This window comes from Aptenodytes forsteri, unplaced genomic scaffold (assembly GCF_000699145.1).
Source record: "Aptenodytes forsteri isolate BGI_AS27 unplaced genomic scaffold, ASM69914v1 Scaffold51, whole genome shotgun sequence".
Taxonomy (NCBI): domain Eukaryota; kingdom Metazoa; phylum Chordata; class Aves; order Sphenisciformes; family Spheniscidae; genus Aptenodytes; species Aptenodytes forsteri.
The window spans coordinates 4,787,798-4,803,842 of NW_008795495.1; the positions used below are offsets into that span (position 1 = coordinate 4,787,798).

Genomic DNA, 16,045 nt, shown 5'->3' on the forward strand with positions numbered 1-16,045 from the left:
TTATATATTTATATAATATATAAATATAATGTATTTATGAATATCATTCACATATTTACAAAAGGCGCTGTACAGTATTGGGAAAGAGGAATTGCTGGTCCTGGCAAACTCGCTTAAGCCCTCTTATGAGCTCTTGGCCTAACTACAATGCCTCTGCTACCATCTTCACCATACCACCAGTAAGATTAACAAGGGACAATTCAAGATACAGACGTTTTTAGAAGGGGAATCTTTCCGTTGCATACTATAGTATCTTATACTATAGTCCCTAGGACCAGCAAGACAGCCAAAATACAGCTAAAAGGACTTCAGTGAGGAAGAAACCCAAAGCATTTAAAATTAGTACAAATAATTGGAACTTAGCGTAGAGTTTCAATTAAGACCACGCTTTCCCAAATTCCACAGAAGAAATGACATTATTTACTCCTGCATGGTCAGGAACAATTTTCCCTTTTCCTAGGTTCATCAGTGTTTTTTTTCCTCTTTAACTATACATCTCTGTCACTCTCTTGTCACTGAAACAAGACATTTTTCTTGCAACATTGAGAGTAGAGAACAAGAAACACTATTAATCTGGGAGTCCAACCATGTTATAGATACATTATTTGCCAAATATATTCCTATTTCAAGGAGAGAATAGCTGTGGTCTTTCTTCTTTTGAGAAAGAAGAGGGAATTATATAGGCGGCTTCGGAACCAAAACTCGGGTGCTAGATTTTGCTATGAACTTTAATACTAAATCTTATGAGCGCCAAGACACACATTTATTGGTATACAAACTGGATATAATATAAATTTCCGCTTAAGTACAGTGAAAATCGAGTACCTATTTCAATGCCGTCTATAGTAACATGGATGGTATAGAGACCAACAGCTCCAGGAGTCCAGTTTGCACAGTATGTACCATCATTATTGACTCTGATCAACATATTTTCACTGGGTCTAGGCATAAACAAAACAATTAAAATCATAAACAATTATTGTCTTTTTGAAAATAATTTGTAATAGTTTAGAAATTATTTTTTCCCTTTCAGATCATCTAAATACCATTTTCCCCCCATCCATTGTACTAATCCCATATTATTTAGAAGTTATAACCTCTATACCACATTTATTTATAGCAAATGATGAAAGAACGCATTGATAACACAAATAAGGAATAAACATTAAAACAACTAAGAATGAAAGATTTTAAACAGAATCTCTAAAAGAAAACAAAATACACAATTTTTGTAGTGTTTCCACCTTTAGACAAGATTATTTGGCAGTCAAGGTTTGTGATTCTGAGTGGACGCAGAAGTGACAGGACATATTAATTTTAGTCCCTATTAAAAAGTAATTCTTTAATGTTTACCTCTTTGGTGTTGGTGAAGCAAAGCGTAGTTCTTCAAAAGAATAATTTTCATATGCCTATAAACAGATGAAATTCAACAAATATACAGTGTTACCATTATAAAATGATATAAAATATTATCAATTATACTGAAATCATGAATGAAAGAAAGCAAAGTATTTTCTCAAAGAACATACTAAAATAAATTTACACTCACAAGAAACATTAAGCAGGGAACCAGAAACCAATTCCAAAACACAGAAAGAGACACACACACACATATACATACATGAAACAAGTACCTTCACTTCCCCTTTAAATTGCCATTATTTAGATAATAAAGATACATATTGCTAACAAAAGCTTTGTTCACAGTCAAGTATTTGAATCTCTTCCTATCTCACTTGCATAAAACCCCTTTGAATTATTTTAATAAGCTAGATTTCAACTTGCTTGTGGGCACAAATATCCACATAGTATCTAAGGGATACAGCACCATGACGATTTAAGTCAATCTAAGTCTGTGCTGGCATGATATCACCATATTGCTCTCATAATTTTGCATACCATAGAAGTATACAACAATTTGTGTTGCAAGAGACCTCCAGAGGTAACAGAGTTCACCCCCCTGCACAAAGTAGAGCCACCCTCAAAAATTACATCCAACTTTCAAATTAGGTCAGCTTGTTCAGGGGTGTATCCAGTCAAGTTTTGAGTATCCTCAAGGACAGAGACTCCACAGCCTCTCTGGGCAGCCTGTCGCAGTGTTTGTCAACTTTCATTGTAAATTTTTTCCTCCTAATATGTAACCGGAATTTCCGTTTTCACCAGTTGTGTCCATTGCCCCATATCCTTTCCCTGTGCAAGTCCAAGAAGAGTCTGACTTTGCCTTCTCTATAATCTCCCATGAGAATGCCAGTGTCTACGCTAAGACTACTGAGCCAGTAGAAAACTAACCTTAAAAATATAAAAGTAAATAGTTTATACCAGTTTAATTCCCTAGTCTAGCCTTGGACCATATGCTTTCCAGAAGATGGATGGGATAGACTAGCCTAAACTGTTATGAAATCACTGCCTTAGAAATAAAGCAAATCATGATAAAATAAAGATACGTCACAGAACAAAAAAGAAAGGAAGCTTTTCAGTAATCACTGTAAATTGAAAGACAGAGTGCATACATCTGTTCTGAGCATGGATGGGGGTGAGAATTTCAGAGAATGCTGTCAGATCATTAAATAGTTTAAGCAAAATTTAGAAAACACCCCTTAAGGAGCTGGGAAGCAGCCATATACCATTCAGAAAGCATACAGTATATAAGATACCAGTTATAAAGGCTAGATTTTTCACTGTTCTCCCAGCAGAGAAAATCAGAGACAGTTCAAGCAAAGCAAACAGTTGCCTTATCTGACATAACCTGGGCTCTGTCCACCAATGCGCGGAAATCCCTGAGATTTTGGAGTTTTTAGTTTGAGCTGTCTGTGACCCAGGACTTGTCCTATGCTTTCTGTAGCTTATCCCTAGAACTTCCAAATGTAGTCAGTGAGCACAATCCTAGTTATTTGCCTAGGAGAGTCAGACATCTCTAGATTCATCAGTAAAGGATCCTCTGGAAACTCTTTTATCAAACTCTGTAGACTGGCAGAAAAAGGGATAAATTCCCTGAAACATCCTCTATTTCATGACCTGCCAGTAAGCGTACACTGTCTATAGCACAAGATGCAATCAAGACTGCACTGTTCTGCCTGGCTGCAGAAATCTTTTAAAATCTCTATTTGAAGAGGAGGGAGATGGTGGCATAAAAAACAAGGTCCAGAATACCTAACAACTCATGCTACTGCCACCAAGAGGCCAAACACTGCCTCTCTTACCACTGTGGACATGGTTGACTGGTGCTTGGCTTAAGGAAATCTTATATATGGGATACAGTAGTTTTGAGATCAGCAGACAGTGCATTGAAGACCATGTGAAGATAAGAAAGCAAATGTGTTGCAGGTCAAAAACTGCAAACCAGCCCAGTGGATTTACCAATGGAATTCTGGATCCTCTTTCTTTCTACTCAAAGTGAAGAAGAAATCCACTCTGTATTGAGGTGATATTTCCATCGATTCCCACTAGAAACAAAATGGTTTACTTTCACAGTTTCTTGTGAAATGACTGCACTGAAAAGGCCCATGAGAAGTAGATAATGGAGTCCCAGAAATGCACGAAGTACCTCAGCAAGAATATCTCTGGGCTGCAATTGTTGCTGAGTTACCAGTTTCCCATGTTAAATCAAAAACAACAGGGAGAAAAGAGGTGGGATGAGAACATTTGAACATACATGCAGATCAGCCATTTTGAGTCTCTATACAAGATGTGGTTTTGGGTATCAGTCCCCCAAACATGTCAATTTATTGTCATGAGGTGAGAAGCTACAGTTTCTAATCGTATTTGGATGTTTCTATCAAGTACTGATACAACATGCAGGCTGGTATAAAATGAAAAGTTCAGTGTAATCTGCGGATGTCCCCTGACATGAGTGTGCTCAGTAATGCAGGGAGGGAAGTAGAAGAGAATTTTTACACTTTCTTGAATCAGTACAGTTGTTAATAACCTAATAAAGAACAGCAGGTAACACATCTGCATTTCCCACAATGTCAGACAGTCCTTAATTTAAGCAGCAAAATATCAGCGCTCTTCAGAATAAAAAAGAGTTAAAGTTTTGGATGGAAAAGACTTAATCTGAAAGGAACCTCTGGAAGATTCCCCAAAAAGGTGTTAAATGCAGAAGCCGAGCACGTTTCAACAAGTAGAGAGAGAGACTTTTTGTATTTTACCTTGGTTTGTGTCTTACTTTTTCACTTTTATCTCTACAAACATTTGTACTGTTATTACCTACTAAGACGACTTTAAATTAATATCTGCATTTTCATTTTATCTTAGCCTGATTCAAGTTAAAATTTGTTACAAGTTAACGAGCTAACATCAAGCATTCCTCACTCAAAGGGTCCATCAAACCTAGAGATTAATTTCTGGACACCTTGCCCTTGCTCCAACAGTCAGTTACCCCAGATTATCTAATGCATTGCAAGGTGTGCCACTGTAACATCTGTGTGAGCAGGTTTAATACCTATTACTGGAAAAGAAGCAGCAGATGCCTGTGGACAATGGTTATCAGAAATCCCACCTGGGTTCCAACTTTGAATAAATCATGTATTTCCTGCCCCCCGCCTCAAGTCACTGATAAAAATACCAAGTAGCATCAAGCCAAGAAGTGATCTTTGCAGTACCCCAAGTAAAAAAAAAACCCAAAACACACACACCAAACAAGCAACACTTGTCTCCTTGATATACACTCCCTCATTCTAAATATCTTTTCAGACGTGTGATTTAACAAGTTTTTAAACCATTTGTTGTACGCTATACTTATTTCATAGTTCTTTCATTGATGCATTAAGACACTATTTAGTAGCCAGCTGCACTATTTACATATAGCTACTGCAGCACTATCCTCCGTAGAAAACAACTTTGTACACTCTAAAAGATGCTAGTTTGCTGATTCCGGCCCCCCCCATAAGTCCATATTGATTATACTGACTATTATCCTTCTCTAACTCCTGATTAATCATGTCTTATTAACTTGTCTAACTGCTAGTTATACACATCATGTCACAGCTCTTAACTGGGTCAATATGTTATATATATGTAAATGTATCACGGGTTCTAAAATATACTCAAATCAATACGAACTGTTCAGTTTTCACCTCTTTAAAAACTGTTGCTGGCCAAGTCTCTGAGCTGATCCATTTGGCAGTGGCTAATTTCAACAGCTGTTGTTTAATATTTATGCATTGATACACAAATCATTCATATGGTCTTTTTACTATGCTGAGCTCCTATTTTTCCCTACGTTCACTGGTGTTAGTTTTTAATACAGATTCACTGCAACACTCCAACTCTGTATGGATACATTGGTTTGATTTCCCTTCTACCATTTCAATAGCTGTTTTCATTTCTCCTGAGTGACTCAGACTAGTTTGTTAATCAGCATAATCAAAATCAAAGACAACTTTTCTTTTTAAATGCTAATCCAGTTTATAACTGCTTTAGAGTTCAGGCAATTGGCCCTTTTGATGCACCTAGTTTTCTGCTGAACTTAAATATAATCAAAGTAATTTGTAATTAATGTATTTTTAGATTGTGACCAAACTAAAATATACTTTTTTCTTTCTCCTTTGCATACCTTTACACACTTTGAATGCTGAGTTGTATAGTTATATTGCTAAAATGACAGCAATTTACCTTCATCATTGTAATAGCAATATATCGAGCTTCTTTTACTATCATTGGCTCGTAGGAAGAATCAAGCTTTGGTGAAGGAAGTCCTCCAAAGGTCATATCACTGCTAGGGGAAGCAGCTGTTGCAGGACTCCCTGGTATCCGTTGCACTTTTTTAACTTGTTCTTGTTGCAAAGATGTTTTTTTCTGAGAAACAGGAATAGCTTTGACTTCTACCTGCAATAAGACATGGGATACCGAAGATGATTTAGGGAGAAAACACACACACACATTCTTTTAGATCTGACAAGGTACAGTGACAAAGTGCTTAGAGCATTCACTATAAATCCAGCTGTGTCAAAAATCTGTGTGCCGACACTTAACACTTTGCAAAGCCAAGCACAGCATCTCTGAAAAATGTAAATGTATAGGAGAGAAGCACCCAACTGACTTTGCACGTGATCAGTAAGAGCCAGTGTCAGTTCTGCCAGTCCCAGAGCACTCCCTGGGAAGCAGCACATAGTCTGGTATGCCTAGCTAAGTTTTCCCCCACAGAAAATGCTACGAAGTAGGGAAGAGAGCCTTCCAAATGAATGCACAGGTTTCAGAGTGAGTCATCAGGGCCTGCTAGATCTGGATCAGCAGTGGCCAGATTGGATCTTGGCTAGCTCAGCCACCTGACTACATGAGCACATTTAACACATATTTTATCTGACTTTTTTTCCCCAGAGATACCACAGACCTCCATTACTGCAGGTAACAGTCAGCTGTACTTAGTTTTCTGAGGAAGAACAGAGTATCTAGAAAATAAGTTTACTCACTACTCATCCTAAATCTGCAATAAAATCTGTTTAATTGCTGCACATTTCATATGCTGTTTTAATTTACTGGAAGTTACATCAGCACATTACACACTGAACGAGTCCAACAGAATAATTAAATTGAATTAAGATTTATTACTTTAATATATTAATGAAACAAAATACTAATTAAACAAGAAATCCAGCAGCAATTTTGATGTGTATATTTTGACATACACTTTTCCTGATTGATAGAGTAAAATCACTACTTAAAGTTTTCTACTTCCTTTGTCACACATTTAAGTAAGAAACCACACATTTAAATTGCAATCAAGCTGTGTTTGGGACTGATTCTTGTGTTACTGTTGTAGACTCACAGTTCATTAATGCGTTTACATCTCACTGTAAGATAACTCTTGATTATTACATCCTATACAAAGAATAGATTTGAGAGTTCTTATGACAGGAATTATGCCTTTGTATAAGGTACTTCACCTACTTTTGGGCTTGAGCAAAAGCAAGTCTTGAAAATATTCGTACTACTCCAGAGTAACAGTGGGCTTTAAAACACAAATATAGCCAAATTTATTAAAACAATGTGAAAAACATTTTGTGTTCAATTTGTTTTGTTCGCATGCTTTGCTACTTCAAATCAAGCAGCCAACTTTTATACATATCCCACAGGTTTCACTCCAAAGCCTGCAAGGGTTTTCCAATTCTACCTGAGGCTGTCATGAATACTTCCTTTCCAGTACTTTAACAAACAAACGAAAAAAGACTACAGGAACTTCCAAATATTAGAAACAGAAAACGGGGGAGTGCTGTTGTTCTAGTCTAAAATAAAGTGACTATGAAATGGTCCATCAATGTGCTTCTGATTCTTTTTTCTATCACATTTATTCAGTTTAAAATTTTGAATACTCTTTCCTGGCTTACAAGTTAAAAACTGGATTCTTGTCACCTTACACATCACCACCATCAAACATCATCTACAACTGATTATTTCCACACGCTACAGATGTATAACTCATTCCAGACAAGCTCTAAACTGCATGAAATGGTGTTGGCATAATACAGAATTTGATAATTTTGTGGATTTAAAGGTAAGAAAGTCTGACTACGCTGAATTTACTAATGCCACTTTCTGCCCTATACAGGAGTATTCTGTGGAATATCTACAACAAATACTAAAAGAAGGCATGATGAAGTATAAGAACAGCCCAGATGACAATAATTACCTTCATATTAGGAACATGAACAACATCCCCATACTGGTCTTTTGTTTGTACTGTAATAACAGTTGGCCAACCACATCGAATGTCATCCTTATTCAAAATCAATGATGTTTTTTGAGGATCAGCATATGAATCTGGCTGAAGCCACCTACAGCAAAGACAAACACCTGATATCAAAATCTCTTACAGGCCCCCGCAAGATAAATTCTTACTCTGTACAAACATGGCTTCCAGCTAAGAAAGGATGCAGAAGGTCTGAATACTTAAATGCTTTTACCTAATATATTAATAGAAACAATACAGTCAAATAGTTTTACTTAACTAATATTTGATGTAACTACAGAAGTTCTATAGCTAGTTGTATAGACAAGCAACAGTGCACAGGTTTTGAAATTTAACACATAACTAAACATTTTCTATTTTGTTGCAAAACTTAAACATTACAACTGTAAAGTAATGGGTTTATTCATGCAGCACAAACTTTTTACCTCGCAAGTCGTCCACCACTTGATCCTGGTACACAAGCAATGAAATCTTCCAGAAATGACTGCTCATTGCTTTGTACCTGCAGTGGAAGATTTCCTTCAAGAGCTTCCAAAATGGTTGGTGAGTGAGATAGTGCCAAGCCTTTCCCGAGAATGCCAGAGTGAGATTTGCACACCTTTTTTTTTTTTGCGGGGGTTGGGGTGGGGATGAAAGGATAGAGACAAAACAGCTTTTCAGTATCTTACATGTAGACACTTTCCCATAATATGATACAACTGGCAAAGACATTTTGGGCACTGAAAACCATTCAAGTAGGAGAAAAGTGGATAAACTTTACTCTGATGAAAGTGCAGTCTATAAAACAGTAATTTATGTCAAATGAGACTAAACGAGCTTGAGTTGAGAGAGAATTTCTGAAAGAAAGAATAAGGTAACATGAACTTCCATGTTAAGAGCATCCTAAACTGCTGAATTGAATGAAGAGAGCTGTTCTGAAAATGTGACCAATGAGCACGTTCCAAAAGAAACTAAAAGGCTAGAGATATGACTTACAGAAAGGCAGATCTTTTAAGAAGGATATTTTTGGGTGAGACAAAGTACAAGAAATCCCTTCTTTGGAGGAAGGGAAGGAAGGTAGAAAGATGAATAAAAAATTTAACAGACAGGACTAAAAGCAAAAATTAATCCATTACTCGCATGCACACTCCTAGCTCACATTTTGAATTAGAACACAGTGGGTCCAAGAACAGATTGCTGAAAAAAAATATTTCTTTCAAGGAACATCTGATTCCTCCTAGACAGTTTCTGTTGACTGTTCTGTCATCTAAGGCCTATGCAATGGTGTCATATGTAGCACTGATATGTTTTTCCAGCAAGTACTGTGACAACTAAATTTCAAAACAGTTGCTCTGAAGATAATTAGGAAAGTGAGACAGAATGTGAAAACTCCTTTTTCACTGTGCATCATCAGCTAGGGGCTATAATTAGGGCACTACTGACCCGCATTAGCTCCCATCACAACGAATAAAATGTATCATCAATCCAGAACAACTGCAATCATATTATTTGGGACTTGATAAATGTTACAGTTCAACTGAAAAAGTGATTTTGTTTCTGCAATTACAAAGACATGCAGGATTAATTTTGGTAACATCTAAAATTTGTTAAATTGTGCAACCTAAGCCAGACACGTATATATTTTGAAATATATTTGGTCATCTAACTTCTCTGAGGTATTTTATGCATTTTTTTCTAAGCAGATTTATTTTAAAAGATTTAATGTAAATATTAAACTTCTGCAAGACTTTCTTAAACTGTTTTATAACAAGCCATATTCCCTTATTATAAAAACCTTACAAGTAATCTTCTTCCTTAGCAGCCAAAAAGTTTCAATGCAATTATATGCTGAAGTATGTTGCAATGGAAAAAAAAAGCAGTAGTATACCTGTAAAGCAGCCTCTTCAAGAATCTCAAGATTTTTTTCAAATTCATTACCTGCTGTAAAAATAGAACTTATTTTCACAACAAAAAATAAACTTATTATTCATAACAATAATATTGACATTTAGCTACGTATGATGGAATGCAAAATTCAATCCTGTTTAGTGAAGCCTTTCGTATTACAAAATTTGTTTGCAAGATGACGCATTACATGTTTTAACCAGCAGTTGAAAGATTAATATTTTCAAGTAACACAATAAACATGCAGTACTGTGTACTTTAGTGCACAAGCAAATTAACAATAAACATTACACAAAACAAAAATCTGGTACTTGTCTTCTTATCTCCAAGACAGTATGTATGGCAAATCTTTGGATGTAACTAGATACTCTCAGAAAAAGATTTTGTGGTGAAGTCAAGATGGTTTCTGGGAAGCAGTACCTACAAGTATGCACCAGCTGCTCCCTTTTAAGAACTTACCCTAGTAACAGTATTTGAAAACCTGATAAACTCTGCACAATTTTGTAAATTATGATTCCTCCTAAAACATAAAACTCCAATACATTTTATTATACAATATTTCTTTCTCACAAATGTAACTCAAAAGTCTGATTCCAGGGTGACCAGAATTGCCAAACACAGTCTTTTAACAGAAAAGTAAAACAGATAAGGTTACCATATTTCTACTCTCTCTCAAAAACATGTCAGGCAATTCTACTAGTAAGAAGAGAGAAAGAGAAATGAAAAGAATCGAGTCCTAAGGCATTTTTAAAATTCAAAGAAATAAAGATATATAAGAGCTCTGCTCTCAGAAATAACTTCTACCGAATTCGAAACAATTAGTAAGTAATAATGTTAAATACGCCGATCAATTCCACATTGCTGTTTAAGTTAGATCTTGGTCACAGACCAGATCTCTCTCTCGGGAAGAAATATCTTAAATTTGAGTCTTGGAGAACCAGCAAGGAGGAAGCGTGACCTTTTGAACACGGTAACTCAAAGAGTACTTGGGTGTACTTTCAAAGATAAAGTTTTCCTAATACATGAAGGAATCACTGTCTGGTCCATCTTCCTTTGGAGCAAAACAGGCTAAAAGCCTTCTTGATGTCCTTTCAAAACACTTGTTTTTCCTAATAGTTCTAGAGGAATACTTATAAAAGTATTTGGCTACTTGTATACAGAATATACTCACTATAACAATTACTAAAAAGCAAGGTCTTTGTGAAGGACAACCTTCTTAAAGTCAATAGACCAAGATAAATCATGCAAATAAAGCTGAAGACGGAAGGGTCCTACAAGGATGCCAGTAACAACTATTAACTCTGATTTGAAGTCAGTTCAATCATTCTATTTTCCCTGACAGAAAGTTTCCAGACCCGTCCTTTTTTTTTTTTTTTTTTTTTGAACTCCTATGATGCCCTTTGCACAATGTTCCACAAATGTACCTGGTGAGAATTTTCAACCATGTGTTTCCTATTTCCTTTTCTTAAAGTTCTGCCACATTCATTAAGTTTCTTATTTTCTTCATTAAAATCGCCAGGTTTTAAGAGCACTTACTCTTTAGACCTCTGGATCCAACTATCTGGGAAATAGAGCAGGATTTACTTCACCTACTTGTGGGCAGTGAAGCATGAGATAATGAGCTCAGACTTAGATATTACAAGATATCTTTATAGCGAATGGAGGAGAAACAGGTTCCTCCTTTGGGTGATTAATTTTGTTTTTCTTACATCTTCATCTTAGGATGACACGAACCATCCTCTGAAGAAGTCTACATTAACTCTAAAAGAAGGTTAGAGCTACTATCTTAGATATAGATGCCTAACTTCTAAATGCCAAAGTTCAGGCATTGTAAGTTAAGTTGCTAATTCTTTTCTGGAGTGAGCCTTTTTCTTAGGTTACTTTCTTTAGCCTGTATACATCCGCACATGGAACAAAGGTAAAACTGCAGAAATTATAAAATAAAAGTATGAAAAGTCTAACTCAAAGGGCCTTCTTGTGTGTATGCATTACAAGACAGTCTTTTATATGATTATATAGGTTTTTCTTAAAGGACACTCCATTCCACAAATAAGATACTGCTCTGCAGATGAGCAATGGCAGTAATACAGTATTTAAGACACCATTTCACCTGCAGCAAAAGGTAGAAGATACATAATCTAGAATGCAGAAAAAGGAATAGTAGTCTGATATTAAGTCATTTAAATGTTGCTCTAGAAAACCACATTTTACCTCTTTTCCTGCCACAGTGTTTTTCTGAGACACCAAGCAAAACACTTAAACAAAGCAAAATTACAGACAACCAAAATCCATCTTAAAAAGGCTGCACAGTGCTTTACATCTGCAAACACTACCACTGCTGCCTATAATTCATCAGTTCTGTTTATTCACGGGGTCCAGTGGTCTTGTAGAGAAACAATACACACATATGATGCCTGTTTGTCATTAGCTTTGTAATATTATCAGCAACACTAGCAGACTTGGCTGAAGTCCTGGAGTTGGTGTTAAGTAACGATCAGATGCATCAATTGTAATTATGTCAGTAATCAGGAAACTCTACAGGAATACACCTATCCCTCCCCTCTTGCAGATCATACACGACCACTTTTATAGGTGGCTGAGACTGCACAGGTAACTTAACTGCATGTTTTATTTCAAATTCCTTCTATCTGAAAGCATATAAAGCCAAACTATGTACCACCTACTTTTGCTTCTTGTTTTAGACATACAAAATTAAAACAAAACAAAAAAACTCTTTAAAGAGAAGCATGAAGTAATAGAAAACCTGGGAAATTAAGTCAGAAGCATTTCAATTTCAGTTTCTTTTTTTTTTTTTGCATAGGAGAAGAGCAGGATAAATGGGTGCTACGGAAGTCAACAAAACTAAGAAGTTAATGCAGCTGTTTGGAGGATAACAGAAGAGGGCACTATTTAAACTATAGAATTGCCTGTACTTTTGAGAGAGAAATACAGATCTACCAGTGTAATTGAGGTGCCTATTTACAACATAAAGTAAGAAACCTGCACATTCAAATACACAAGCAAAATACTGGGTTAAAAAATTCAAATCAGGTTTTGTGGTTATAACTGCACACTGATCAATGCCCTCCTGCTCATTAATACACAGTTCCAGTCTCATTAATAATATTTAAGCTCTTGTTTGAGCCTGTGAATTAAAATGATCAAAAAGATATCCTATTATAGATTATGAGCCTATTTTTCCTATACACTAACGTTAATTAGGAGAAATGTTATTACACAGAATACGGCTGCATCATTAGAAAGTTCTAATTCCATCTCTGTACCCATTAATTTTCAAAAACTCATATTTTTCCTTACATTTTAAATTGCATTTGGGTTACTGTAAACTTTTATTTGCTGCATCTGCTGTAAAAGTATGTAATTTTTTTTTTGTAATTGTAAGAAAAAAATACTACAGCAGAAATATTTTAGGCTATTACATCTACAGATGCAATGGTCACTTTAAATTTTAAACAAGTAATTTTAAACTTTACAGTTCAGTGCTGCAGGTATTTTTCATTCAGAAAGGTGTGGAGTGCAGGGAGAAAAAACAGTGAAAGAGAAATACAAATAATATACCTGCATATTTGTGAAGTACCACGAGGAAACTGTAGGACATAGCTCGTACACTGATACACTACCTGTGGATGGGGTGAGTTGGTTCAGATTTAAATGACAAGGTTTCCCTCTTCCTCATACGCACACGAAGGGAACAGTTTAAGCAGAAAACAACACCACTTTATTATCTTGTTTGATTAATTCAGTTTTAAGAATCAATTTTGTATGATCATCTCTAACTGAAAGCGACATTAAGACTTAAAGGTAGTATTCATTCAGAACACACAGAACAATGATGAAATAACAAAGTATGTTCTTTGAGTAGGACTTACCAATAGGAAGCGCTAGATCTTTCTTCATCAAAGCTGCTGCACATGATCCTCCTAAATTGGCCAATTCTTTCTCCAGCTGAATAATACCCTTCAAATTGAAACAAATTTTAAAACTATATAGTGTCTCAGAAAACAGGACAATGAATGCATTTCCCTGACACTGCTTTATCCTAAGAGATATTAATTGTGTGTTCCAGTTTGATGTTTCTCAGTGATATTGTTCCTGCCAAACAGCTAGACTGTCATGTTTTGCTGTGACATGGGCCAGAGTACCAAATTTTTAGAACAATTTCCACTAGGTAAGAGTATTAATAAATGGATTACCATGCTTCTGGTAGCCTAGTAAGGCTATCATCTGAAGATGATAATTGCCTTTTGCCTGTAATGTTAAAGAGAAAGGGAACTTCCCAATACAAAAAACCTACCGGTACATATTTGGATTGCAAAACAATGCTGCTTCTAAGCTGCATATATAAACATACCACATATGCTCACATTCCCATCCTGTTTAAAGGTAGTAGCGTTCATAACTTTTTTTCCTCTTCCCTTTCTCTAGTTGGAGAGGCAAGGATGGGAAAAAGATTCCGTAATTTCCCTTTCTCCATTATAAATCCTGGGAGAAGCCCCTGACAGTTTCTCCCTTCTATTCACACTGGAAAGTTATTTATTCCCATTGATGCTGCTGTTCTAGGGAATGAGAAGACTCCCCCTCCCTCCCACCAGACTTGTCACTCAAGCCTGTTCACAAGAAAAAAAAAAAAAAGAAAAAAAAGAAAAAAAGAACAGACCACACACAGTTTTCAAATATATGGAGGGAAGGAGGCTGGGTGCAAGGAATAGGGGCAGAGCAGTATGGCTAGGAAGGTTGTAGCTACTTTTTTAACCATAAAGAAATCTATCCAATATTTTCCCTCAACTTGTCCCAGCTACATGCAGGCCAAACCTCTTTAACTTTGCTCACAAAAAGGTGTTGACACTAACACCATTTTTAAATTTTAAGTTTTAAACAAATCTGTGAGTGGTTCAGCACAACTGACAAATGCCTCTCATGGAGGAAAAAAAAAAACAAACCCAAAAACCACAAAACCAAAAAACAGTGCGGGAGATGGGAAACTACCATCTGATGGATTTTCTAGGCAGACTTACAGAAACTGGTGTCCTGGTTTCGGCTGGGATAGAGTTAATTTTCTTCCTAGTAGCTGGTACAGTGCTGTGTTTTGGATTTAGGATGAGAATAATGCTGATAACACACTGATGTTTTAGTTGTTGCTAAGTAGTGCCTACACTAGTCAAGGACTTTTCAGCTTCTTGTGCTCTGCCAGTGAGAAGCTGGGAGGGGACACAGCCAGGACAGCTGACCCAAACTGGCCAGAGGGATATTCCACACCATATGACGTCATGCTCAGCATATAAAGTTGGGGAAGAAGAAGGAAGAGGGGGGATGTTTGGTGTGATGGCGTTTGTCTTCCCAAGTAACCGTTACACATGATGGAGCCCTGCTCTCCTGGAGATGGCTGAACACCTGCCTGCCCATGGGAAAGAGTGAGTGAATTCCTTGTTTTTCTTTGCTTGCGTGCACAGCTTTTGCTTCACCTATTAAACTGTTCTTATCTCAACCCATGAGTTTTCTCACTTTTACCCTTCTGACTCTCTCCCCCATCCCACTGTAGGGGGAGCGAGCGAGCGGCTGTGTGGTGCTTAGTTGCCAGCTGGGGTTAAACCACAACAACTGGCAATATATGAAGTAGGTAAAAAATCCTTCTTTTGGAAAGAGCCTTCAAAATCAGTAATCCTAGACTTGCCTTGTATTCTCTGAGACTCCCAAGCAGACTGAAAAATCTCCAAAATGCATTTTAAACTAAACCCTTGATAAACTGCATCTTTAGGACTCAAAACAGCAGGTTCTGAAATAGCAAGCAAGTAAAGATGTGAAATGTGGATCAACCCACCGGACAGTTCCCTGCTGTGTGAACACCCTTTATGCAGAGGGCAGTTTTTGCATATATTTTGTAGATTTAATAATGACCAACAAAAAGACTTCCTTTTCATTCATCAAAGCATAAATCTGTAATTTTTGCAAAAATCCTAGGTTTAAACAAAGTTTAATAGTACAGTGACACCCGATTCCTTGATGCACTTGCTCACACTCAATGACATCTTTCAGTTTTTGCAGAGACTTCCCTAACGATGAATGTCATTCAATATACTGTAGTTAGGTAATGGTACCAGAAGCTTGCCCTTTGGAAGGAGAGAGAATCAGATGTGCAAAAATGAATCCCACTGACTTGAATTAGGTCTTACCGATATTTTGTTCCTTTAAGCTAGAGAAAACACAGTGGTCACCAGAACATACGCTTCTTTTTCTACCAGTGGTAACACTTCCGAAAACTGTCATCACAAAGTTTCCAAACTCAGTGAAAGCCAGCAGCTTTGTTTGTAAATGCTTTCAAAAAAATTAACAAAGTATATGAATCTGCACCTTTTTTTCAGCTTAAGCAAAAATTATTACTTTCAAAAAACAAAGTATATGAATCTGCACCTTTTTTTCAGCTTAAGCAAAAATTATTGTTATTATCATATCATA

The 16,045-nt window shown here is 36.4% G+C and overlaps 1 protein-coding gene across 1 annotated transcript in view; it reads right to left on the reverse strand.

The window, feature by feature from the left end:
- The window catches only part of MYCBP2 (MYC binding protein 2, E3 ubiquitin protein ligase), a gene marked incomplete at its 5' end in the record, with an annotated part of 194,066 nt that overhangs the window by 75,169 nt on the left and 102,852 nt on the right, over window positions 1–16,045 (reverse strand). Inside the window, 7 exons of the mRNA XM_009281730.1 lie at window positions 826–941; window positions 1,354–1,409; window positions 5,614–5,826; window positions 7,628–7,772; window positions 8,113–8,285; window positions 9,555–9,607; window positions 13,462–13,549. Of these exons, the coding sequence (XP_009280005.1) occupies window positions 826–941; window positions 1,354–1,409; window positions 5,614–5,826; window positions 7,628–7,772; window positions 8,113–8,285; window positions 9,555–9,607; window positions 13,462–13,549 (844 nt within the window). The remainder of the gene's footprint in view (window positions 1–825; window positions 942–1,353; window positions 1,410–5,613; window positions 5,827–7,627; window positions 7,773–8,112; window positions 8,286–9,554; window positions 9,608–13,461; window positions 13,550–16,045) is intronic.